The sequence below is a fragment of the Trichomycterus rosablanca genome, chromosome 6 (assembly GCF_030014385.1).
Source record: "Trichomycterus rosablanca isolate fTriRos1 chromosome 6, fTriRos1.hap1, whole genome shotgun sequence".
Taxonomy (NCBI): Eukaryota; Metazoa; Chordata; class Actinopteri; order Siluriformes; family Trichomycteridae; genus Trichomycterus; species Trichomycterus rosablanca.
Window position 1 is genome coordinate 30,640,936 of NC_085993.1, and position 25,894 is coordinate 30,666,829.

The 25,894-nt window shown below is 41.8% G+C and overlaps 1 protein-coding gene across 6 annotated transcripts in view; it reads left to right on the top strand.

Annotated features, from left to right (window-relative positions):
• The window catches only part of inpp4ab (inositol polyphosphate-4-phosphatase type I Ab), a 135,021-nt gene that overhangs the window by 82,525 nt on the left and 26,602 nt on the right, over window positions 1-25,894 (top strand). For 5 of the 6 annotated variants that reach the window (XR_010013161.1, XM_062997662.1, XM_062997664.1 and 2 more), the window contains 5 exons: window positions 8,726-8,909; window positions 9,101-9,310; window positions 14,508-14,649; window positions 22,074-22,106; window positions 24,296-24,468. Coding sequence is in view for 5 of the 6 variants with exons in the window: in XM_062997662.1 (XP_062853732.1) it covers window positions 8,726-8,909; window positions 9,101-9,310; window positions 14,508-14,649; window positions 22,074-22,106; window positions 24,296-24,468 (742 nt within the window). In the remaining variant the exon portion in view is untranslated. The remainder of the gene's footprint in view (window positions 1-8,725; window positions 8,910-9,100; window positions 9,311-14,507; window positions 14,650-22,073; window positions 22,107-24,295; window positions 24,469-25,894) is intronic. The other variant, XM_062997665.1, reaches the window with a different exon arrangement.

The window sequence follows — 25,894 nt, forward strand, 5'->3', positions numbered from 1 at the left end:
AAAGTGTGGGGGACTAGATCTAAATGTTTTCTAGAAGAGACATTTGTGGAGCCTACCTGCACATATTGTAGTGGACTCAGAATAATTGAGTATATATTATAACTAACTGCATGATTTGTCCTACATATCCATCCTACAAGCATTTCAATGCTCTGTCCGTTTTATAATGGGGGGTGTGGTGAGTGTGTGCCATTCAGCCTCTTGTGTTTTTGGTTAAGGTACTGGGTTCCATTAATCTGTGGTATTCTAGGAGAAAAGAAGGACCTTGAAATGTCTGATTTCTAGCCACTTTCATTGTCTGTCTGGATGTTACAAATAGATCTACATGTGCAAGTGTTGATAGTTTTATATCAGAATATTTACGCTAGCTCACCATTGCTGAGATCCTAAATCAAATCAGCCAGCAGGGTGTCTACACAGACATGACTGGCTGAGAGGGGATGGCTAAAGCCCTGCTATAAATTGGCCTGTCCAGTGTTTTCTGCTGGAGCCAGACCTGCTGCCACTCTTTCTAGGATAAAGTGGTTGATTAAAATAAAATGAAAATGAATTAATATTTAGCTTTATTATGATTTATTGCAGAACTCTGTGCTGCCATTTGGCCAAAAGTAAATGGACACCCCTTCTAATCATTGACATCAGGAGTTTCAGCCACATCCTATGCTAATTATTGTAAACAATCAATTATATAAAATAATTTTAAGTTTTCAATTTTGTGGCAACAATTTGGTCCTTTATAATTATAGCATGTGCCACTCTGTACACAGTAAGGACCACAAAAACATTTGTGTGGAGGAAGCCTGGCACCGAGCCCTGACTTCAATCCCACTGAACAGGTTTGGGATGAATCGGACCATTGATTCCAAACCAGGCCTTCTGCTCGACCTTACAAATGCTCTTTAGTTTGAATGAGCACAAATTTCTAAAAAACATACACTCCAGTCTGTGTGTGAGAAATATGTTTGCCTTTAGGATATTCAGGATATACAGGGGTTGGACAAAATAACTGAAACACCTGGTTTTAGACCACAATAATTTATTAGTATGGTGTAGGGCCTCCTTTTGCGGCCAATACAGCGTCAATTCGTCTTGGAAATGACATATACAAGTCCTGCACAGTGGTCAGAGGGATTTTAAGCCATTCTTCTTGCAGGATAGTGGCCAGGTCACTACGAGATGCTGGTGGAGGAAAACGTTTCCTGACTCGCTTCTCCAAAACACCCCAAAGTGGCTCAATAATATTTAGATCTGGTGACTGTGCAGGCCATGGGAGATGTTCAACTTCACTTTCATGTTCATCAAACCAATCTTTCACCAGTCTTGCTGTGTGTATTGGTGCATTGTCATCCTGATACACGGCACCGCCATTGGATGCACATGGTCCTCCAGAATGGTTCGGTAGTCCTTGGCAGTGACGCGCCCATCTAGCACAAGTATTGGGCCAAGGGAATGCCATGATATGGCAGCCCAAACCATCACTGATCCACCCCCATGCTTCACTCTGGGCATGCAACAGTCTGGGTGGTACGCTTCTTTGGGGCTTCTCCACACCGTAACTCTCCCGGATGTGGGGAAAACAGTAAAGGTGGACTCATCAGAGAACAATACATGTTTCACATTGTCCACAGCCCAAGATTTGCGCTCCTTGCACCATTGAAACCAACGTTTGGCATTGGCACGAGTGACCAAAGGTTTGGCTATAGCAGCCCGGCCGTGTATATCGACCCTGTGGAGCTCCCGACGGACAGTTCTGGTGGAAACAGGAGAGTTGAGGTGCACATTTAATTCTGCCGTGATTTGGGCAGCCGTGGTTTTATGTTTTTTGGATACAATCCGGGTTAGCACCCGAACATCCCTTTCAGACAGCTTCCTCTTGCGTCCACAGTTAATCCTGTTGGATGTGGTTTGTCCTTCTTGGTGGTATGCTGACATTACCCTGGATACCGTGGCTCTTGATACATCACAAAGACTTGCTGTCTTGGTCACAGATGCACCAGCAAGACGTGCACCAACAATTTGTTCTCTTTTGAACTCTGGTATGTCACCCATAATGTTGTGTGCATTGCAATATTTTGAGCAAAACTTTGCTCTTACCCTGCTAATTGAACCATCACACTCTGCTCTTACTGGTGCAATGTGCAATTAATGAAGATTGGCCACCAGACTGGTCCAATTTAGCCATGAAACCTCCCACACTAAAATGACAGGTGTTTCAGTTATTTTGTCCAACCCCTGTATATATACAGTACAGGCCAAAAGTTTGGACACACCTTCTCATTCCTGTGGTTTTTCTTAATTTTTTTACATTGTAGATTAATACTAAAGACATCCAAACTATGAAGGAACACATGGAATTATGTAGTAAACAAAAAAGTGTTAAACAAACCAGAATATGTTTTATATTTTAGATTCTTCAAAGTAGCCATCTTTTGCTTTAATGACAGATTTGCACACTCTTTGAAATTTTCTCAACCAGCTTAATAGGTTTCCACCTGGAATGGTTTTCAATGAATGTTTGTGCCTTGTCTAGAGTGAATTTTTGGAATTTGTTGCTTTTTTAATGTGTTTGAGACCATCAGTTGGGTTGTGCAGAGGTAGAGTTGGTAAAATATAAAACATATTCTGGTTTGTTTAACACTTTTTGGTTCACTACATAATTCTTCATAGTTTGGATGTCTTCAGTATTAATCTACAATGTAGAAAATAAAAATAATCAAGAAAAAACATTGAAGAGAAGGTGTGTCCAAACTTTTGGCTGGTGTGTCCAAACTTTTGGCCTGTACTATATATATATATACTGTATATATATATATATATATATATATACAGTGCCTTGAAAAAGTATTCGGCCCCCTTGAACTTTTCAACCTTTTGCCACATTTCAGGCTTCAAACATAACGATATGAAATTGTAATTTTTTGTGAAGAATCAACAACAAGTGGGACACAATCGTGAAGTGGAACGAAATTTATTGGATATTTTAAACTTTTTTTAGAAATAAAAAACTAAAAAGTGGGGCGTGCAATATTATTCGGCCCCTTTACTTTCAGTGCAGCAAACTCACTCCAGAAGTTCAGTGAGGATCTCTGAATGATCCAATGTTGACCTAAATGACTGATGGTGATAAATAGAATCCACCTGTGTGTAATCAAGTCTCCGTATAAATGCACCTGCTCTGTGATAGTCTCAGAGTTCTGTTTAAAGCGCAGAGAGCATCATGAAGACCAAGGAACACACCAGGCAGGTCCGAGATACTGTTGTGGAGAAGTTTAAAGCCGGATTTGGATACAAAAAGATTTCCCAAGCTTTAAACATCTCAAGGAGCACTGTGCAAGCGATCATATTGAAATGGAAGGAGTATCAGACCACTGCAAATCTACCAAGACCCGGCCGTCCCTCTAAACTTTCAGCTCAAACAAGGAGAAGACTGATCAGAGATGCAGCCAAGAGGCCCATGATCACTCTGAATGAACTGCAGAGATCTACAGCTGAGGTGGGAGACTCTGTCCATAGGACACAATCAGTCGTACACTGCACAAATCTGGCCTTTATGGAAGAGTGGCAAGAAGAAAGCCATTTCTCAAAGATATCCATAAAAAGTCACCTGGGAGACACACCAAACATGTGGAAGAAGGTGCTCTGGTCAGATGAAACCAAAATCTAACTTTTTGGCCACAATGCAAAACGTTATGTTTGCCGTAAAAGCAACACAGCTCATCACCCTGAACACACCATCCCCACTGTCAAACATGGTGGTGGCAGCATCATGGTTTGGGCCTGCTTTTCTTCAGCAGGGACAGGGAAGATGGTTAAAATTGATGGGAAGATGGATGGAGCCAAATACAGGACCATTCTGGAAGAAAACCTGTTGCAGTCTGCAAAAGACCTGAGACTGGGACGGAGATTTATCTTCCAACAAGACAATGAATCAAAACATAAAGCAAAATCTACAATGGAATGGTTCACAAATAAACGTATCCAGGTGTTAGAATGGCCAAGTCAAAGTCCAGACCTGAATCCTATCGAGAATCTGTGGAAAGAGCTGAAAACTGCTGTTCACAAACGCTCTCCATCCAACCTCACTGAGCTCGAGCTGTTTTGCAAGGAAGAATGGGCAAAAATTTTTGTCTCTCGATGTGCAAAACTGATAGAGACATACCCCAAGCGACTTGCAGCTGTAATCGCTTCAAAAAGTGGCGCTACAAAGTATTAACGCAAGGGGGCCGAATAATATTGCACGCCCCACTTTTCAGTTTTTTATTTCTAAAAAAAGTTTAAAATATCCAATAAATTTCGTTCCACTTCACGATTGTGTCCCACTTGTTGTTGATTCTTCACAAAAAATTACAATTTCATATCGTTATGTTTGAAGCCTGAAATGTGGCAAAAGGTTGAAAAGTTCAAGGGGGCCGAATACTTTTGCAAGGCACTGTATATACAGTGTATCACAAAAGTGAGTACACCCCTCACATTTCTGCAGATATTTAAGTATATCTTTTCATGGGACAACACTGACAAAATGACACTTTGACACAATGAAAAGTAGTCTGTGTGCAGCTTATATAACAGTGTAAATTTATTCTTCCCTCAAAATAACTCAATATACAGCCATTAATGTCTAAACCACCGGCAACAAAAGTGAGTACACCCCTTAGTGAAAGTTCCTGAAGTGTCAATATTTTGTGTGGCCACCATTATTTCCCAGAACTGCCTTAACTCTCCTGGGCATGGAGTTTACCAGAGCTTCACAGGTTGCCACTGGAATGCTTTTCCACTCCTCCATGACGACATCACGGAGCTGGCGGATATTCGAGACTTTGCGCTCCTCCACCTTCCGCTTGAGGATGCCCCAAAGATGTTCTATTGGGTTTAGGTCTGGAGACATGCTTGGCCAGTCCATCACCTTTACCCTCAGCCTCTTCAATAAAGCAGTGGTTGTCTTAGAGGTGTGTTTGGGGTCATTATCATGCTGGAACACTGCCCTGTGACCCAGTTTCCGGAGGGAGGGGATCATGCTCTGCTTCAGTATTTCACAGTACATATTGGAGTTCATGTGTCCCTCAATGAAATGTAACTCCCCAACACCTGCTGCACTCATGCAGCCCCAGACCATGGCATTCCCACCACCATGCTTGACTGTAGGCATGACACACTTATCTTTGTACTCCTCACCTGATTGCCGCCACACATGCTTGAGACCATCTGAACCAAACAAATTAATCTTGGTCTCATCAGACCATAGGACATGGTTCCAGTAATCCATGTCCTTTGTTGACATGTCTTCAGCAAACTGTTTGCGGGCTTTCTTGTGTAGAGACTTCAGGAGAGGCTTCCTTCTGGGGTGACAGCCATGCAGACCAATTTGATGTAGTGTGCGGCGTATGGTCTGAGCACTGACAGGCTGACCCCCCACCTTTTCAATCTCTGCAGCAATGCTGACAGCACTCCTGCGCCTATCTTTCAAAGACAGCAGTTGGATGTGATGCTGAGCACGTGCACTCAGCTTCTTTGGACGACCAACGCGAGGTCTGTTCTGAGTGGACCTTGCTCTTTTAAAACGCTGGATGATCTTGGCCACTGTGCTGCAGCTCAGTTTCAGGGTGTTGGCAATCTTCTTGTAGCCTTGGCCATCTTCATGTAGCGCAACAATTCGTCTTTTAAGATCCTCAGAGAGTTCTTTGCCATGAGGTGCCATGTTGGAACTTTCAGTGACCAGTATGAGAGAGTGTGAGAGCTGTACTACTAAATTGAACACACCTGCTCCCTATGCACACCTGAGACCTAGTAACACTAACAAATCACATGACATTTTGGAGGGAAAATGACAGGCAGTGCTCAATTTGGACATTTAGGGGTGTAGTCTCTTAGGGGTGTACTCACTTTTGTTGCCGGTGGTTTAGACATTAATGGCTGTATATTGAGTTATTTTGAGGGAAGAATAAATTTACACTGTTATATAAGCTGCAAACAGACTACTTTTCATTGTGTCAAAGTGTCATTTTGTCAGTGTTGTCCCATGAAAAGATATACTTAAATATCTGCAGAAATGTGAGGGGTGTACTCACTTTTGTGATACACTGTATATACAGTATATATACAGTATATTATCTCACAAAAGTGAGTACGCCCCTCACTTTTTTGCAAATATTTCATTATATCTTTTCATGGGACAACACTATAGAAATGAAACTTGGATATAACTTAGAGTAGTCAGTGTACAACTTGTATAGCAGTGTAGATTTACTGTCTTCTGAAAATAACTCAACACACAGCCATTAATGTCTAATAGCTGGCAACATAAGTGAGTACACCCCACAGTGAACATGTCCAAATTGTGCCCAAATGTGTCGTTGTCCCTCCCTGGTGTCATGTGTCAAGGTCCCAGGTGTGAATGGGGAGCAGGGCTGTTAAATTTGGTGTTTTGGGTACAATTTTCTCATACTGGCCACTGGATATTCAACATGGCACCTCATGGCAAAGAACTCTCTGAGGATGTGAGAAATAGAATTGTTGCTCTCCACAAAGATGGCCTGGGCTATAAGAAGATTGCTAACACCCTGAAACTGAGCTACAGCACGGTGGCCAAGGTCATACAGCGGTTTTCCAGGACAGGTTCCACTCAGAACAGGCTTCACCAGGGTCGACCAAAGAAGTTGACAAGCAGTCCAAGAACATGGATTACTGAAATGCCCTGTGGTCTGACCAGACCAAGATAAACTTGTTTGGCTCAGATGGTGTCCAGCATGTGTGGCGGCACCCTGGTGAGAAGTACCAAGACAACTGTATCTTGCCTACAGTCAAGCATGGTGGTGGTAGCATCATGGTCTGGGGCTGCATGAGTGCTGCCGGCACTGGGGAGCTGCAGTTCATTGAGGGAAGCATGAATTCATGAATGTACTGTGACATTCTGAAACAGAGCATGATCCCCTCCCTTTGAAAACTGGGCCGCATGGCAGTTTTCCAACACGATAACGACCCCAAACACAACCTCCAAGATGACAACTGCCTTGCTAAGGAAGCTGAAGTTAAAGGTGATGGACTAAACCCAATTGAGCACCTGTGGGGCATCCTCAAGTGGAAGGTGGAGGAGCACAAGGTGTCTAACATCCACCAGCTCAGTGATGTCATCATGGAGGAGTGGAAGAGGATTCCAGTAGCAACCTGTGCAGCTCTGGTGAATTCCATGCCCAAGAGAGTTAAGGCAGTGCTGGATAATAATGGTGGTCACACAAAATATTGACACTTTGGGCACAATTTGGACATGTTCACTGTGGGGTGTACTCACTTATGTTGCCAGCCATTTAGACATTAATGGCTGTGTGTTGAGTTATTTTTAGAAGACAGTAAATCTACACTGCTATACAAGCTGTACACTGACTACTCTAAGTTATATCCAAGTTTCATTTCTATAGTGTTGTCCCATTAAAAGATATAATAAAATATTTGCAGAAATGTGAGGGGTGTACTTACTTTTGTGAGATACTGTATATATACACTGCCTGGCCAAAAAAAAGGTCACACACTCTAATATTTGGTTGGACCGCCTTTAGCTTTGATTACTGCACGCATTTCCTGTGGCATCGTTTCCACAAGCTTCTGCAATGTTACAACATTTATTTTTGTCCAGAGTTGCATTAATTTTGTTCTTGTATTGATGATGGGAAATTTGGACAACTGCGCAAAGTCTTCTCTAGCACATCCCAAAGATTCTCAATGGGGTTCAGGTCTGGACTCTGTGGTGGCCAATCCATGTGTGAAAATTATGTCTCATGCTCCCTGAAGCACTCTTTCACAATTTGAGCCCCATGAATCCTGGCATTGTCATCTTGGAATATGCCCGTGCCATCAGGGAAGAAAAAATCCATCGATGGAATAACCTGGTCGTTCAGTATATTCAGGTAGTCAGCTGACCTCATTATTTGGGCACATAACGTTGCTGAACCTAGACCTGACCAACTGCAGCAACCCCAGATCATAGCACTGCCCCCACACGCTTGTATGGTAGGCACTAGGCATGATGAGTGCATCACTTCAGCCGCCTCTCTTCTTACCCTGATGCACCCATCACTCTAGAACAGGGTAAATCGGGACTCATCAGACCACATGACCTTCTTCCATTGCTCCAGAGTCCAATATTTATGCTCCCTAGCAAATTGAAGCTGCTTTTGCCGGTTAGCCTCACTGACTGGTTTTCTTAAGGCTACACAGCTGTTTAGTCCCAATCCCTTGAGTTCCCCCTCGCATTGTGCGTGTGGAAATGCTCTTACTTTCACTATTAAACATTTCCCTGAGTTCTACTGTAGTTTTTCTATGAATTGATTTCACCAAACGTTTAAGTGATCGTCGATCACGATCATTTAAGATTTTTTTCCGACTACATTCCTTCCTCGAAGATGATGTTTAACCACTGTCCTTCCACTTTTTAATAATGCGTTGGACAGTTCTTAACTCGATTTAAGTAGTTTTAGCAATCTCCTTAGATGTTTTCTCTGCTTGATGCATGCCAATATTTTGACCCTTCTGAAACAGATTAACATCTTTTCCACGACCACAGGATGTCTTTCCACATCGTTGTATATATATATATACAGTATATGTTATATAACATAACATTGTGTTATGTATTGTAACAGTTTTTTGGCTCAAACCTTGACTATATGCAGCTGTTTATTAAGGTCTTGCAGTATGGACTTAATATGTTTTACCTTCTCGGTCCCTGCAACAGTGCTCTGAACAGCTCCCAGTCTATCATGTACGTCCCTCAAGACATCGTCCGTGCCAAAGAAATCATCTCACACATCAACACCCTGAAGACTCAAGTCAGCTATTACGCCGAGCGCCTCTCTCGCGCCGCTAAAGAACGCTCTTCCAACGGCCTGGAGAGAACACTAACGATACTGGCAGATAAGGTCATTGTTTATTTTAATACATTTGTACTAATAACTTAGTTTAAAAACTATCCAAACTTTGTTTAGCCTATTGGCATTTATTTCGAATGGCAGTTACTATCTAAAAGCCTTCAGTTATGGCTAGGATTGTGGTCTCAAAAGCTTTTTCCCTTTTAGTGTATTTCATTTCCCCTAATCTTTCTCACTTGCAGACACGGCAGCTTGTGATGGTGTGTGACTGTAAGCTGCTGGCATCAGCCGTTCAGGCTCTGAATGCTGCCAGGCCCGAGTACATTGCCTCCAAGAACTCACCGTCAGCTGACTTGGAGCATGTGGTGCTGCGTAATGACCAGGACACACTCCTGGCCAAGTGGAGTAACAACCGCACATCCCTGCATGCCGACTGGCATGAAGAGGAGTGGGTAAGGGAACCCCACTAGGTTATTCTGGGAAAGGTTTTAGTCCATTAGTTGTAAATATTGGAAACTAGAACCAAGTTCTGAATAGTTTGTAGTTGGTTGTTTAAGCATTTTTCAAGAATGAACTATTCCAGTACTTAAAGAGTTGAAGAAGGCTAGGTTTTACTGCAAACTGGACTCCAGTGCTTTCTATTAAAGGAATCTGACTTTCCTCCAATGCTCAGTCTTAAATGGGTCTAAAAATTTAGCCTAGGTGTAATATTATTCTGACATTTCGAATTTGTTGGTTCAAACTTAGCTTTGCCATCCGACAGTCTGGGCGCCTATACGAACAATGATTGGCTGATAACTCATAACTGATGCAATTATGACCTCTGCTGGCTGATTGATGATGCGTACACAGAGACAGGGGATTATGTGTGATCAGGGTGTAGCTCTCCGTACACAAAGCTGATCCGCATATGAACTTGCCTCGTGCAGGTGAAAAGATGCAGTTGTCTACTACACAAGTGTCGAAGGGGTCATGTGTTAGTCACGGCTCTCCTCAGTCAGGGTGGAGATCAGCATCAGAAGAGAGAAAGCGTAATGCAGTTGGGTAATTGCTTACAACTACAGTGGGGCCAAAAAGTATTTAGTCAGCCACTGATTGTGCAGGTTCTCCTACTTAGAAAGATGAGAGAGGTCTGTAATTTTCATCATAGGTACACTTCAACTATGAGAGACAAAATGAGAAAAAAAAATCCAGGAAATCACATTGTAGGATTTTTAAAGAATTTATTTGTAAATTATGGTGGAAAATAAGTATTTGGTCAATAACAAAAGTTCAACTCAATACTTTATAACATGACCTTTGTTGGCAATGACAGAGGTCAAACGTTTCCTGTAAGTCTTACCAGGTTTGCACACACTGTAGCTGGTATTTTGGCCCATTCCTCCATGCAGATCTCCTCTAGAGCAGTGATGTTTTGGGGCTGTTGCTGGGCAACACGGACTCCACAAATTTTCTATGGGGTTGAGGTCTGGAGACTGGCTAGGCCACTCCAGGACCTTGAAATGCTTTTTACGGAGCCACTCCTTTGTTGCCCGAGCGGTGTGTTTGGGATCATTGTCATGCTGGAAGACCCAGCCACGTTCCATCTTCAATGCTCTCACTGATGGAAGGAGGTTTTGGCTTAAAATCTCACGATACATGGCCCCGTTCATTCTTCCCTTAACACGGATCAGTCGTCCTGTCCCAAAGCATGATGTTTCCACCCCCATGCTTCACAGTAGGTATGGTGTTTACTCAGCATTCTTCTTCCTCCAAACACGACGAGTTGAGTTTTTACCAAAAAGTTCCATTTTGGTTTCATCTGACCACATGATATTCTACCAATCCTCTTCTGGATCATCCATATGCTCTCTGGCAAACTTCAGACGGGCCTGGACATGTACTGGCTTAAGCAGGGGGACACGCCTGGCACTGCAGGATTTGAGTCCCTCTCGACGTAGTGTGTTACTGATGGTAGCCTTGGTACTTTGGTCCCAGCTCTCTGCAGGTCATTCATCAGGTCCCTCCGTGTAGTTCTGGGATTTTTGCTCACCGTTCTCATGATCATTTTGACCCCACTGGATGAGATCTTGACCCCAAGGGAGATTATCTATGGTCTTGTATGTCTTCCATTTTCTTACAATTGCTCCCACAGTTGATTTATTCACACCAACCTGCTTACCTATTGTAGATTCACTCTTCCCAGCCTGGTGCAGGTCTACAATTTTCTGTTATTGAATAAATACTTATTTTCCACCATCATTTACAGATAAATTCTTTAAAAATACTACAATGTGATTTCCTGTATTTTTTTTTCTCATTTTGTCTCTAATAGTTGAAGTGTACCTATGATGAAAATCACAGACCTCTCTCATCTTTCTAAGTAGGAGAACTTGCACAATCAGTGGCTGACTAAATACTTTTTGACCCCACTGTAGATTGGGATGAAAATTGGGCACACATAGACTGCTTGCACCATAGGGTTTACCTGGTCCTATAAAAATGACCTGTTGTGAACCATAGGTGCACCCATTAATTTTAGTTGAAATTAAACTCTTTTGGTTGCTTCATGTTGCTTATCTTAGAAATGAGCGTGCTAATTCCTTAGAGCTCTTTTAATAGCTAATGCATGCTAATAATTTACAAGCAGCCTTATAGACCTTATCTGCTTGTTCATAAATGATTTGTAACTGATTTAGCCTAACACCCTAACATCAAACTTTTTTGGTCAACCGTATGTAGTGCAAACCCCTCTTTTTGCATCCTTTATTGTGTCATGGATTTGATTTTAAATTGATATTACTGGCATTTCTATCCATCAATTTACACTTGTAAATTGGCAAAGTAAAAACATGTTTTTGGAGTTTTTTTTAGAAATGAAAAAAATCACTTATTCACAAAAGTAATTAGACTCAGTACTGTAAAGCTGTGTTTGCTTTAGTTATCTTTGAGCTGTGTCTTGAACTGTACTGGAGTCCACCTGTTGCTGTTTAAATGTATTGGACATTAATGTATTGGGTTTAAAAAGAAGCCTTGACCCATTACCAAGACTGTTTAGTCATTTTAACCTTAAACACATTCAAGCAGAATCTTAATGGAAAATGATGTTTGTGGAAAGAAGTGTGCTTTCAACTTATTCTTATAGGAGTAGCACTGCAGGCCATATTGCTATCTTATAATAACCAGGGCCAAATGTGAGCTTAAAGTGGGGGCTGTTACGTGGAAAGATGGGACTCAAAGCAGATTTATAAAATAAATGATTTTATTTTTAAATAAAAAACAAAAAAAAAACAACAAAGACACAAAAAGGAGAACAAATCATCGGGGAAAGCCCCGATTGATGCCGCAGGACGCCGCAGGCAAAAAACCAAAAGCAAGTCGCCAACTCCGGTCGTCTGGGTACGAGCCGGTCACGTAAACCGCTGCGCTATACTGGCGCTGAAGAGCCGAACTGAAGAAGGCGTTAATAAGCGCCGATAAGAAAAACGTCCCGGGAATTAAAACCTCCAGTAGGGAAAGCCCCGACGTCGCTAGAGGGTAAAGCCGGGAAACAAAATCGGCAGCAGCCTTGGGTTATCGCGGCTGCCGAAAATCACTGATCTGCAAAATACAAAAGAGAAAAGTGAAAGCAGGCAATGTCACTTAGGCGGATACGAACCGGGGTTGCTGGTGTACAAACCAAGTGCTCAACCAGCTGCGCCACCCCGTGGTAGGCAAAGCCAGTGACAAATCACAATATAAGCGCTTAAATAGACACCCGTAGCAGCTACACTGTATCTTGCTGCTAACGGTGCCGCTAGCGCTAATGCTACAAGGAAAACAAAAACAGCGCGAGGGCTGTACGGCGTCGCACCACACTAACCTAAAAGGAAAAAGCAAAAGGCTATTTACCTCTGCCTTGCAGCCTACACACCCTTACGACCTAGTGCCGCCTGGGGTAACCGTCTGGCCCTACAAAGGAGTGTGGACGCGTTGCCATTACGGAGCAAAGACAACAAAAGGTGCGACGCCCGCTGCTGTGCAGAGCTGGCTTAAATAAGCCAGCTCACAGCTGCTGGCGATCAGCCCTAATTGGAAGGCCTATTTGAGGCCTTTGTTTGCTGAGCTCTGTAACGCCTGTTTCGCCGGGAACCCGGGGTAAGTTCACCAGCTACCGCAGGCGTCCTAATAGGGGCAGCCTAGAAAAGAGTTACCTAGAAAAGAGAAGTAAAACATTATATTTAAAAATAGAAAGAGAAAAAGCTAGCTACATATGTATCTACCTCTGATACACGTTATGACTGAAAGTTTTTGAACATCTGACCATGATCTTGTTGGACATCCTATTTCAAATGTGACCTCAATGTGAACTTTTCAGCTATAACAACAGTCACATTTCTGAGCTTCTTACATGACTTAAAGTATGTTTGTGGTAATTTGTGTCTATTCAGTCAAAAGACCATTAGTATGGCTGGGCACTGATGTTGTTCAAAGAAGCCTCAATTGGTGATCCAGTTCATTCCACAACTGTTGGTTGTGCTGAGGTCAGGGTTCTGTATAGGCCACTGGAGTTAAACCAAGCATTTCCTCATGTCTTTATGGACCTTGCCTTGTTCACAGGGGCACAGTAACGCTGGAATAGAAAAGGGCCTGCCCTAAACTGTTGCTGCAAAGTTGAAAACATATAATTCCCAACAGTTGTTGTGGCTGAAACACATGAATTCAAAAATTAGAGAGGGTTTTCTTGTACTGCAGGTTTATAAAAGACCTTGTCCAGATGTTACACAATGCTTTGGGACATTTTATATATTATTATTATTATTATTATTAAGATGCTTTGGCATCACCTGAAAAAAGCATTTAGGACAAATTAATCATTTAAAATTATAATTTTTTTCTTATGTTCACTATATGGCCAAAGGTAAGTTTAGTTGTTTCAGCACATACATTGCTTTTAGGTGTTTAAAATTAAGTTTCAGCGGGATATTCCGCTAGCACACCAGCGCTGAGATTCTGAACACCTCGGTTCGAATTTCGGCTCTGCTACCGGTCAGCTGGACACAATTGGCAGTGCCTGCAGCCTCATGGATAAGCCTCATGTGCGAATTCACCGAAGCACGGATGCAAAAAAAGGGGTTGATGACTGTGCACACGTTGGAGGGGGTGTGTAGCAGGCAAATATACCCTCCTCGAATGCAGTCGGGATCCCCAGTAGATCCAAATCAGGAGAAAAAGGGAGAATAATGCATACATAGAATAAATAGAAGAAAAAAAATTACTTTTATGCTTTAACTTTGTGACAACCGTTGGAAATGCACAAAACGTGATCCATTCAAGATGTACTTTGATAAGTGGAGGACCTCCAGTGGCCTGCATGGAGGACTAATCTCGCAACCAGTGAAAGGTTTTGGAATGAACTGGAAGGTTAGTTCTAAACCAGACCTTCTTGTCTAACATAAACAGTTGATGTTATAAAAACTTGTTTCTCTACATAGGACACAATGACACATTTCAAAGCCTTTTAAGATTTGTGAAGCTGGAGGGCCAATATTAATGGGCATGGTTTTAGAATGTGATGTCAAACAAGCCCTTGGTCACATGCCCACATATTTTTTTTCCAGCTCGTATTGTGATTGATGAGTACATGTAAATACAAATGTATGTCTTCCATGTTGTGGTCTCTGTCATCAGGAGAAGGTGTGGGTGAATGTGGATAAGAGTCTGGAGTGTATAATCCAGCGAGTGGATAAACTCTTACAGAGAGAGCGATTACGCACCAGTAACAGTGAGGACATGTTACAGGCCAACCTGCAGGGCACTGCGCCTAAAAAAGGTAACCAGAAGAGTCGGGCATTCTGGATCAACCCGGATCAATGCATGAACAATGGTTCATCAGAGCAGAATTCATCTTCACAACCATCATCACTGCCTCCATCCTCATCCCCCTCATCATCACTGCATGCTTTGAACCCTGCATGCTCCCCTATTGCAGAACATCAAGCCTGTAGGTCTATCACTCACTTTATTTCTTTAATCACTCACTATCATACATCTGGGCTTTCCTTGGGATCTGATAGCAGGTGTTTTTGTAATTATTGTAATTAGTAGAGTAATTTAAAGCATAATGAGGAAGCGGGCATGTTTCAGCTAGTTGTGCATTTGTGTGGTTTTAGTTTAACAATACACTTCTAGAAGCCTAGTAACAAAGTGTATGTACTTATACTCACCAAAATCTAAATTTTTAATCTACAGTTCTTAACATTGTAGATTAAAATGCACAACCAGGCTTAATGTAATAATATTAGCAAGTGGTTTAATGAGAATAACACAGAATATTTCCGAGTGTCATATGTTGCAGCATAAATCTAGCAAGCCAGATCTGATCTTAATGCCATCAAACATCCCTGGTGAGACCCCACAATTGCTCCCCAACTCCAATGTTGGTGAACAACTTAGATTTGACCCATATGAGGCCGCTCAGGTGGCACAGCGGTAAAATACGCTAGCACACCAGAGCTGAATTTTCGAATACATCTTACCGAATCTCAGCTCTGCCATCCGGCTGGGCTGGGCGGCTGCATGAACAATGATTGGCTGTTGTTCATAGTGTTAGGGGCAAGTCGGAACATGGGTCCTCATAACTGGTGCAATTACGACCCCTGCTGGCTGATTGATAGCGTCTGCACAGGGTTGAGCAATAATGCTGATCAGGGTGTGGCTGTCCGTGCACAATGCTGATCGGTATATATGAACTCAACTCGAGCAGGTGAAAAATGCAGTCTGTACTGAGCACGTGTCGGAGGGGGCGTGTGTCAGTTGAGAAGCTCCTCAGTCAGCGGTGGAGGGTTGAATCAGGAAGGATGCAATCGGGGTAATTGGACACGACTAGATTAGGGAGAAAATTTGGGGAAAAATGAAAAACAAGATTTGACCCATATGTAAAAAAGAACCTGTTTTTAATTGCATACCCCATTTTCAAAATAGTTAGGACCATTTGTAAAAAGTGATTTGTTAAAAACATACAAAGAAATGACTTTAAGCTTGATTACATTTCGGAAACATGAACAAATTTTGAGTTTGATACTGTAAGACAATCAAATTTGGGACGAAGTTGGGCAAAATAAGAGTGAAAATTTGACAAAATATTCAAGTTACACATTTTCGAGAAGTTCCACTATGATCAGGTGAATTAGTAACAGGTGAAGGGAGGATCCATTACAGGCTCAGTCTTTGTAATGCCAAGTTCACACTACACAACTTTCTGATTTGCCGGGTCGCTGTACAGTTCACACTACACGACTGGATCTTTTGCACTCGGGAGTCTTTCAGTCGGTGTGTATTTCACACTACACGACTAATCGGTGATAGGGGGTTTCACACTACACGATCTATCACCAACTGGAATCACAGGCGAGCTTCTCTGGTCTCCCAAACTACGTTTTTTTTTTTTTACAAAAACACACGTGAGAAGTGATGAGGGGTTTAATGATACCACGGCCAAAAATGCACGTCAACAAGTAGCGAGTGATCAAAGTGTTTGTGCGCTGATGTGCAGCATAAAATCAAGGAATAAAAATAAATGAATCTGAGTGGATTTGGCAACACGAACAGTATGGATTGTTCTATAGTAAGTTAAAGGTTAATTAATATTTTTGCAATGCAGTGTTGGTGTTATGTTTTGTAGAGGACGATCAAGTCAGAAATACTGTAAAACGTGTGTGTCGATGTATTCTGATATAAACTATATTACGCCCCTGTCCCACCTGTTTACACTCCTCTCCTGCATTTCCCCTCACACTGTATCCTGCGTTCTCATTGGCTGTTCGACATCGCACTCACTGCCAGTCGCACAACTCAGATCAGATATCTGACAGCTCGGGAGCAACTCGGCGTTTGCTCAGCGATCGAAACTCGGCTCTCAATCGGTATGTGTGAACTACTCAACAACTCGATCCGAGCGGCTTGGTGACTGAAGTTATAAATCTAGCTTGCTAGATATCTGGATATGAGTCGGCCGACTGGCTATGAGTGCGGTGTCGAATAGCCAATGAGAATGCAAGATACGGGATGAGGGGAAACGCAGGGGAGGAGTTGTAAAAAGGTGGGACAGGGGCAGGGGCACACACTCAAGTTTTACAGTATTTCTGACCTTATCGTTCTCTACAAAACATAACACCAACGTTGCATTGCAAAAATATTTATTAACCTCCAACTCACTATAGAACAAACAATACCTGCTGGTCGCGTAGCGTAAATCCACTCTTTTCCTCTTTGCTTTCATGCTGCACATTAGCGCACAAACTTTGATCGCTTGCTACTTGTTGACGTGCATTTTTTGACGTGGTATCATTAAACCCCTCTTCACTTCTCGCTTTGGTTTTTGAGACAAAACGTAGTTTGGGAAACCAGAGAAGCTCGCCTGTGATTCCAGTTGGTGATAGATTGTGTAGTGTGTAATCCCCTATCGCTGATCATTCGTGTAGTGTGAAAACCACAACGACTTGAAAGACTCCCGACTACAAGAGATCAAGTTGTGTAATGTGAACTGTACAGAGACCTAACGACTTGGAAAGTCATGTAGTGTGAACTTGGCATTAGTAGAGCAAGGCAAGAAACCACTATTAAATATGCATGATCTTTAAGCCCCTAAAAATACATTGCATAAGAAACGGTTATGCAATTGGCTTGTTGTTCATACAGGGTGGGAAGCCGGATAGGGACTCATCATAATTGATGCAATTGCGACCTCTGCTGGCTGATTGATGGCACCTGCACAGAGTCGAGGAATAATGCGTTGATCAGGGTGTTGCTCTTCATACACAAAGCTTATCCACATGTTAACTTGCCTAATGCAGGTAAAAAGATGCAGTAGGCTACTGCACATGTTTCGGAGGGGGCGTGTGTTAGTTTTGTTCTCCTCAATCAGAGCAGGGAGAGGCATCAGTGGAGAGGAAGCATAATGCAATCGGGCAATTGGACATTAAAACATTAAAAATGCTAGATTAAACTGTAAAATAATTTGCGTTTATACAAAAGTAACTGCTGTATTAATATGCACAACAGCACAATTGCTAAATATCTAAACATATTATATAACAAATAATTGTATTTACATCAATCAAGCATAATATTATGACCACCTTCCTAATATTGTGTTGGTCCCGCTTTTGCTGCCCCTGACCCATCAAGGCATGGAGTCTGACACCTTTCTAGTACTTACAGTAGCTCGTCTGCTGGTTCGGACCACACGGGCCAGCCTTCGCTCCCCACGTGCATCAATGAGCCTTGGCCGCCCATGACCCTGTCGCCGGTTTACCACTGTTCCTTTCTTGGACCACTTTTGATAGATACTGAACACTGCAGACCGGGAACACCCCACAAGAGCTGCAGTTTTGGAGATGCTCTGACCCAGTCGTCTAGCCATCACAATTTGGCCCTTGTCAAACTCACTCAAATCCTTACGCTTGCCCATTTTTCACATCAACCCTGAGGATAAAATGTTCACTTGCTGTCTTATATATTCCACCCACTAACAGGTGCCGTGATGAAGAGATAATCAGTGTTATTCACTTCACCTGTCATTGGTTATAATGTTATGCCTAGTCAGTGTTTGAGCATTGAGCATCTTTGTTTAAGCCTACACAAAACCCCCCAAAAAGGGTTAAATCATTATGCTTTTATTTGACCTTCTACACATGAACATGTTCTTCATTTCGCTTTCCTTCCTTTTCTCACCTGCTTCTCAGGGTGCATGGTGCCATAGCAACACGCCCAAGTTTGTCATTTCTTTTTGCACACGCGTTTATTTATTTTATTTTATTTTATTTTTTTATATGATCTGATTACAAGGAAATATGTTTTTTCAAACCTTTCATCTCATATCATCCCTGTGTTATTTTTCTCAGAAGTTTAGTAATGATGCAGTTTTATGTATCTTTTATCTTGCTGCTCTGAAAGTAGCCCCTGTGTATTCGTCATTTCAGGAAGTCTTAGTGGGTGGGTTGTTTTGAGTAATTAGATTTAGTCTTTGTTGTCTGTTTTTCTGATCTTTCTGAAAATACAGTATATCAGTTCAACTGCCTGGGTTCCTAATAGGTTTTTGCACAAGTTGGTGGCAAAGGTGTAGGTTTATACAGCAGTGATTGGGAATCCTTGGTAGAATACCTTCTGTAAGCACTATGTGTTAAGGAAGAAATCTAGCAGATCACATTAGCCAGGTAACACAATGCATACTGTAAATACACCGATCAGCCATAACATTAAAACCACCTCCTTGTTTCTACACTCACTGTCCATTTTATCAGCTCCACTTACCATATAGAAGCACTTTGTAGTTCTACAATTAATGACTGTAGTCCATCTGTTTCTCTGCATACCTTTTTAATCTGCTTTCACCCTGTTCTTTAATGGTCAGGACCCCCACAGGACCACCACAGAGCAGGTATTATTTAGGTGGTGGATCATTCTCAGCACTGCAGTGACAATGACATGATGGTGTGTTAGTGTGTTGTGCTGGTATGAGTGGATCAGACACAGCAGCGCTGCTGGAGTTTTTAAATACCGGGTCCACTCACTGTCCACTCTATTAGACACTCCTACCTAGTTGGTTCACCTTGTAGATGTAAAGTCAGAGACGATCGCTCATATATTGCTGCTGTTTGAGTTGGTCATCTTCTAGACCTTCATCAGTGGTCACAGGACGCTGCACACGGGGTGCTGTTGGCTGGATATTTTTGGTTGGTGGACTATTCTCAGTCCATCAGGGACAGTGAGGTGTTTAAAACTCCATCAACGCTGCTGTGTCTGATCCACTCATACCAGCACAACACACACTAACACACCACCACCATGTCAGTGTCACTGCAGTGCTGAGAATGATCCACCACCAAAATAATACCTGCTCTGTGGTGGTCCTGTGGGGGTCCTGACCATTAAAGAGCAGGGTGAAAGCAGGCTAAAAAAGTATGTAGAGAAACAGATGGACTACAGTCAGTAATTGTAGCTATAGAGTGTTTCTAACTATAAAATGTTTCTATATGGTAAGTGGAGCTGATAAAATAGACAGTGTGTGTAGAAACAAGGAGGTGTTATGCCTGATCGGTGTATACAGTAATGAATGGGAATAACTTATGTAAGTGTTATGTGTTGTGGCAAAAATCTAGCAAGTCACATTAGCCAGGTAAGACAATACCTACTGTAAAATATAGTGGTGGTAGCATCATGTCATGAACATGCTTTGCAGTCTGCTCAGGATTGGTGAGGTTATTAAAGAGTGATTGCTACTAAGGTAGTCCCTGTCTTAATGCCAGAGAGGCCAGAGATGTTTAATGGCCTGGTGTACAATTGGTGTACACCAGTTCTTCCCAACTAGCCTGGAAGAGCTTTAATTATTTTATATGTTATGAAGAATTAAGTAAAAGTGCCTTATCATAGTAAGCAAAATTTATTTACACATATCCAAAAAGTCAAGTCAATTTTATTTGTATAGCGCTTTTTACAATGGACATTGTCTCAAAGCAACTTTACAGCATTCAGGACTGACAAACCAAAAACCTCTGTTGAGCAAGCCGACTACTGGCTGTAACATCTATTATTTTTACTTCCTTAGTCCTGGACTAGTTCCTAGTCAAACACAAACGTAAGCTTGTGGAACAAAGACATTGTATCTAACATTGTAGCTTACACTATTGCACTATATGGCCAAAAGTATGTGAACACACCTTCTAATTATTAAGTACATAGGTTTCAGACAAACTCATTGCTAACAGATCTAATAATAAATGATACTGTACATTTTAAGCTTTTGACTGAGTGGCAGAAGTTCAAGAAGGAACCTTTACTCTTGTTGCATGACTGTGTATCGGTCAACTGGGGCATTGATTTCGAAGTCCTTCATGTTTATTAGTGCCTGACCTCAAAAATGCTTTTTTGACTGAAAATCCTCACATACCCCTTTTCCTATTATGCGAAACAGGCTCCATTCCAGTTTGCAAACTTGATTTTGAGACGGTTCAGTGTGTTTCCAACAAAAAAAAAAAGAGGTTCCAGGCTGGCACCACAGAATAATAGGTTTTTCACCACGATTCATGACATCATCGGATGTGTCAAATTGTAGAGGTTTGGGTGTCTCCACATAAGAAGCAGCAAAACCGCTTTTGCACCTTTGTGCCATTATTTCTTCCATCTTTTAAAGTTCACCTGATTGAATTTTGATCCAGTTTGCCGCTAATATTTTTTAAAGCACCTCCAATGAGACAAACTGTTTGATATGACGTGATAAAAGCGACAGTACGAAAAACGCTTAACGTAAAAAATAAAGCTTAACATGACTGAAACAACGACTGAGGAATTTCAGCAGTACAGCGCACTAATAACCAGTAATAACTGAGAGAAATTTAGTGTTCCTAGGTCGTACTTTTAGAACATTCATCCACGTTATGGTTTTTTACGTTAAGCTTTTCCGACTCTCCTGGAGAAGCTGATTCTCAGCACCCTGAGCTGCATAACACAAGTTTAAAAGTAAAATTACCACAAAGTGAAGTAAATACAGCTGAACATAGATATATAAGAACACTTTCAGAGTGGATTTGATTGTTATTTCACACAAATGGATGTTAACACTTGTGATGTTTTACCGCACAGCTCAAGCCAAACGCTGAGCAAAGCAGCTATTTGTGCCAAGGGTTGCGGTGAGCAAAGTGCAAAACGCTTCTCATGAATGAACTAAAGAAGGCAACAATGGCGACAAACATGAGAAACAGTGTCGCCTTCTACGTCTTCTTATCACCAATAGTTGGTCGATGCTCTTTGCATGAAAACAAACAATAGCATAAATGCTCGCAGGTAATCTACACACTCCATCACCTTGTTACTATTATTTACCTCCGTTGCACAACACACACCGTTGATGATGCATGCTTGGCTCCCAAAAACAGAGTTCAAAAACCAGAGTTATTTTGGTGGAAAAGTGCTAACAGACACACGCCGACAGTTTGAGACATGCATTCCCTTATAGCCGTAAAGATTAAATTCCATAATATTGCTCATGGTTTGAATTGGGAAGTTCAACAAGCTCATGGTTGAGTGTCTACACACTTTTGGCCATATAGTGTATATCTCAAATGTTTGTTTTGTTTGTATGATGTTGTAGCTATGTTGGCCATAATGTCTGTGTGTGTTTGTGTCACTGTGAGCTTGGTAAACCCAGGCTGTGTGTGTGCTGATTGTGCTTCCTAACTGTGCATGTTGCCCCTCTAGATGCCAGTAACAGCACAGAGGAGAGCTACCCAGGTAAGAGCCCCCACTCCCTTTTGCTGGTGCGCTAATGCTAAATGTTTATGAAATGTCTGATTGCATTATTTATCTGTGCTTTGTGTTGTCTGGTTTTATGTTGTCCTTTGTATGAATTAAGACAGTTGATTACTCACCACTTAGGTCAAAAATGTACATACGCTTGTAAGGAACATGGAGGTCATGGTTGTCTGGATTTTACTGGTAGTGGCAACTGTTCTTTTTATAAAATTTTTTTGTAAATAAGCTACTGCAACATGTAACACTCCACAGTCAAGCAAGCCAAGTCAAATTTATTTGTATAGCGCTTTTTACAATAGACATGGTCTCAAAGCAACTTTACAGCATCCAGGACCAACAGAGCAAAAACCCCTTTTGAGTAAGCCAAGGGTGAAAGTGGCTAGGAAAAACTCCCTTAAAATTACAAGAAGAAACCTTGAGAGGAACCAGACTCAGCAGGGACCCCCATCCTCCTTGGGTGGCCTGGAGAATAATTTGAATGAATAAAATTTACAGTACACAAATCATACTTATACAACATTAAGTTAAACCAAATGTTAGAACTAGAGAAAAGTATAAACAAGCTATTTGAGTTCATTATTCAATACAGTCTGTGATGATGTCAATAGTGAGTTTTGGAAATTTTCAATGCCAGCATGGCAGGTATACGTCACATCTAGCAGGAGCAGCATTGTTGCCACAGTAGTTTCGGCTTGCAGTCTTTAACCTTGGGAGGGTAAACAGGTTTGCGTCAGAACCACCTTGGGGTAAACAACAGAAGATGCAGTTTGTGATATTAAATCATTAATAATAAAATGTCAGTTTTGCAGAGAACAGCATGAGAATTATTACAGCATAAATAAAAGGGAGAACTAGGAGGTAACACAAAAGCTATGCTCCTGTTTTTCCTTTATTTTTGTGGTCAGCAGCAAGATTCTGGCAGACATTAAAGTGCAGTTTTGAGAACGAGGGACTTGTTTTTTTGCACAGCAGCCTTTAAGGTGATGGGATCATAAAGCTTGCTTGCTTCTGATTTATGACAGACCCGTTTTTTTATTTCACAATACACTTCCATATACTTTTTATTGGATGCAGTCAAAGTATCCCTTTTAATATGGGCACAGATAAGTTATGCCTAGTTCACAATACACAATTTTTTCCCTGATTTTCGCTCGCCAACTGGTCGCCGCTAGATTTGCCGGCTCTGGAGCAGCTCTGCGTTTGCTCTGCGATCTAAACTCGGCTCTCAATCGCTATGTGTGAACTACTCAACAACTCGATCCGAGCGGCTCACCAAGGAGAGATATCTAGCATGTTGAATATCTGGATCAGTCAGTTGCGACTGGCAATGAATGTGATGAGGGGGATAATATAGTTTCTATCAGAAAACATTGGCACACACACAAGCTTTACAATATTTGTGAACTTATCGTCCATGCCAAACCATAATACCAACACTGCATTACACAAAAATATTTATTAACCTCCAACTCACTACAGAATAAAACAATCCCTGCTGGTCGCATTGCCAGATCCACTTGGATTCATTTATTTCTCTCTTTGATTTTACGCTGCACATCAGCGCACAAACAGCTTTGATCGCTTGCTACTTGTTGACGTGCATTTTTGGACGTGGTATCATTAAACTCCTCTTCACTTCTCGCGTTTGTTTTCGTGACAAAACGTAGTTTGGGAGACCGATTCCAGTTGGTGATAGATCGTGTAGTGTGAAACCCCCTATAGCCGATCAGTCGTGTAGTGTGAAAGCCACACCGACTTAAAAGACTCCTGATTACAAGAGATCCAGTTGTGTACAGCGACCTGACGACTTGGAAAGTCGTGTAGTGTGAACTTGGCATTAGCTGTATTCATAATGACTAACAAAAGATCATAAAGACTAACAGTTATTTAGAAGACCATGCTACAACATTAAATTAAATGAAATTCTAGAAGTTTCTGCATCACCAAACTGCTAAACTAAGTTACTGTGTGTATATTTTTCACCCAAATTTCATTCAGTCGCACCTAAAGAACAGTTGCAGAAATTATTAAAATTCCAAAACATGACATACGTATCCCTCACACATGTATGTAAACTTTTGACTCCAGTTGCATAGAGTACACACTAGGCAATGATTTAAAGTCTTATAATCAGAAAACTGATGAATCTGTGTGTGTGATTGTGCCAGGTGAGTGGAGTGAGGCCTTGTATCCCCTGCTAACCACGCTAACGGACTGCGTGGCAATGATGAGCGACAAGGCAAAAAAGTCTATGGTGTTTCTGCTCATGCAGGACAGAGCGCCCACAATCGCCATGGACCTCAGTGTGCAGTACCGCCGAGATGTAGTCTTCTGTCAGACAGTAAGTTTACACACAATAAGTATGTCCCAATAAATATGCATACAATATATTAGTGAGAGAGGTGTGTAAAAAGGTGTTTATGAGGTAGAAAAAGTCAGTTACTGGACCCCATTTCTGAAAAATGCTAGCACACCAATGCAGTTTTCGTGTCTCAGCAAGGCCACCGAACTGGCTGGGTATCCACACAAACACAATTGCACCGTGTTTGATGGAGGGAAGTTGGGACAGAGTTTGTTTCTATTGATGATTCCATATGCGATCTCTGGGATTGGTCCAAGTGTCTGCACGAGTGGTAGGGAGAGTTACATAGAGTCTAGTGGGGCTCTCCATTTGCGATATGGCTCTGTGTGGGAACCCAACTCCAGTAGGTGATGATAAGTGGTCACAGTTTATACGTGTCAGAAGAGAAGTATGGTGATCCAGCTCTCCTTGATCAGATCGGGGTTGTGCAAGTGGCAGCAGAATCACAATCAGGAATTGGAAATAATTCGATTGGGGTAAAATCAAGGAAAAAAATAAAATAGAAATAATTTGCTAATCATTTTTGGCCTAAATTAAAAAAGAAAACAAGGATGACAAATGTTTCAACTAAACATAACTTGCTGTAGATTCAGTAAGTTCATAAGAGGCTTTATTGTCATTTTAGCTATAGCTATATGCAAGTACATATTGAAACGAAACAACATTCCCCCAGGATCAGGGTGCAACACAGAACACATGTGCAAAACAATACAATATACACAGTACAATCAATCGATACTACAATCTACAATAAATATAGAAGACGCGCACTCAGGGATATTCCGCTAGCACACCAGCGCCGAGATTCTGAACTCCTCGGTTCGAAACTCGACGTTGCCACTGGTCGGCTGGGTGCCATCAAGTGGGCATTATTGGCAGTGCCTGCAGGTAGGGACGACTGGAATGTGTGGACGGGGTCTTCAAACGCTGATTAGCAGATAGAGAGGTGCCTGTGCAGAGTGCATGGGTGGAAAAGGGTTCTGTTAAGGGCTGTGCGTGGGTCGGTGGCGGCGTGAGCAGCAATATACCCTCGTCAACCGCAAAAAAATCGGGGATCCCCAGCAGCGGAAGATAAATTGGCTACACTAAATTGGGAGAAAATGGGAGAAAAATGCATAAAATCTATAAATGAAATAAATAAATACAGAAGATATTTCTAATTTAATGGAATTAAGGGGGACTAGACTAGAGACAGTACATGGTACTGAGTAAATGGTAGGTGAGGTAAAAAAAACAGTTAGCAGTGAGTAGGGTTTTTATATCAGCAGAGATATAAAAGTGTAAGGTGCAAAAATGCAATATTGTGCAAAGATGGAAGTAATACAGTCACTAAGTAGTTGTATAGATTAAAGTTGTCAGAGTTCAGGGAACAAGACTGTTGGTTGTGTGTGTATGTGGTCGTGTG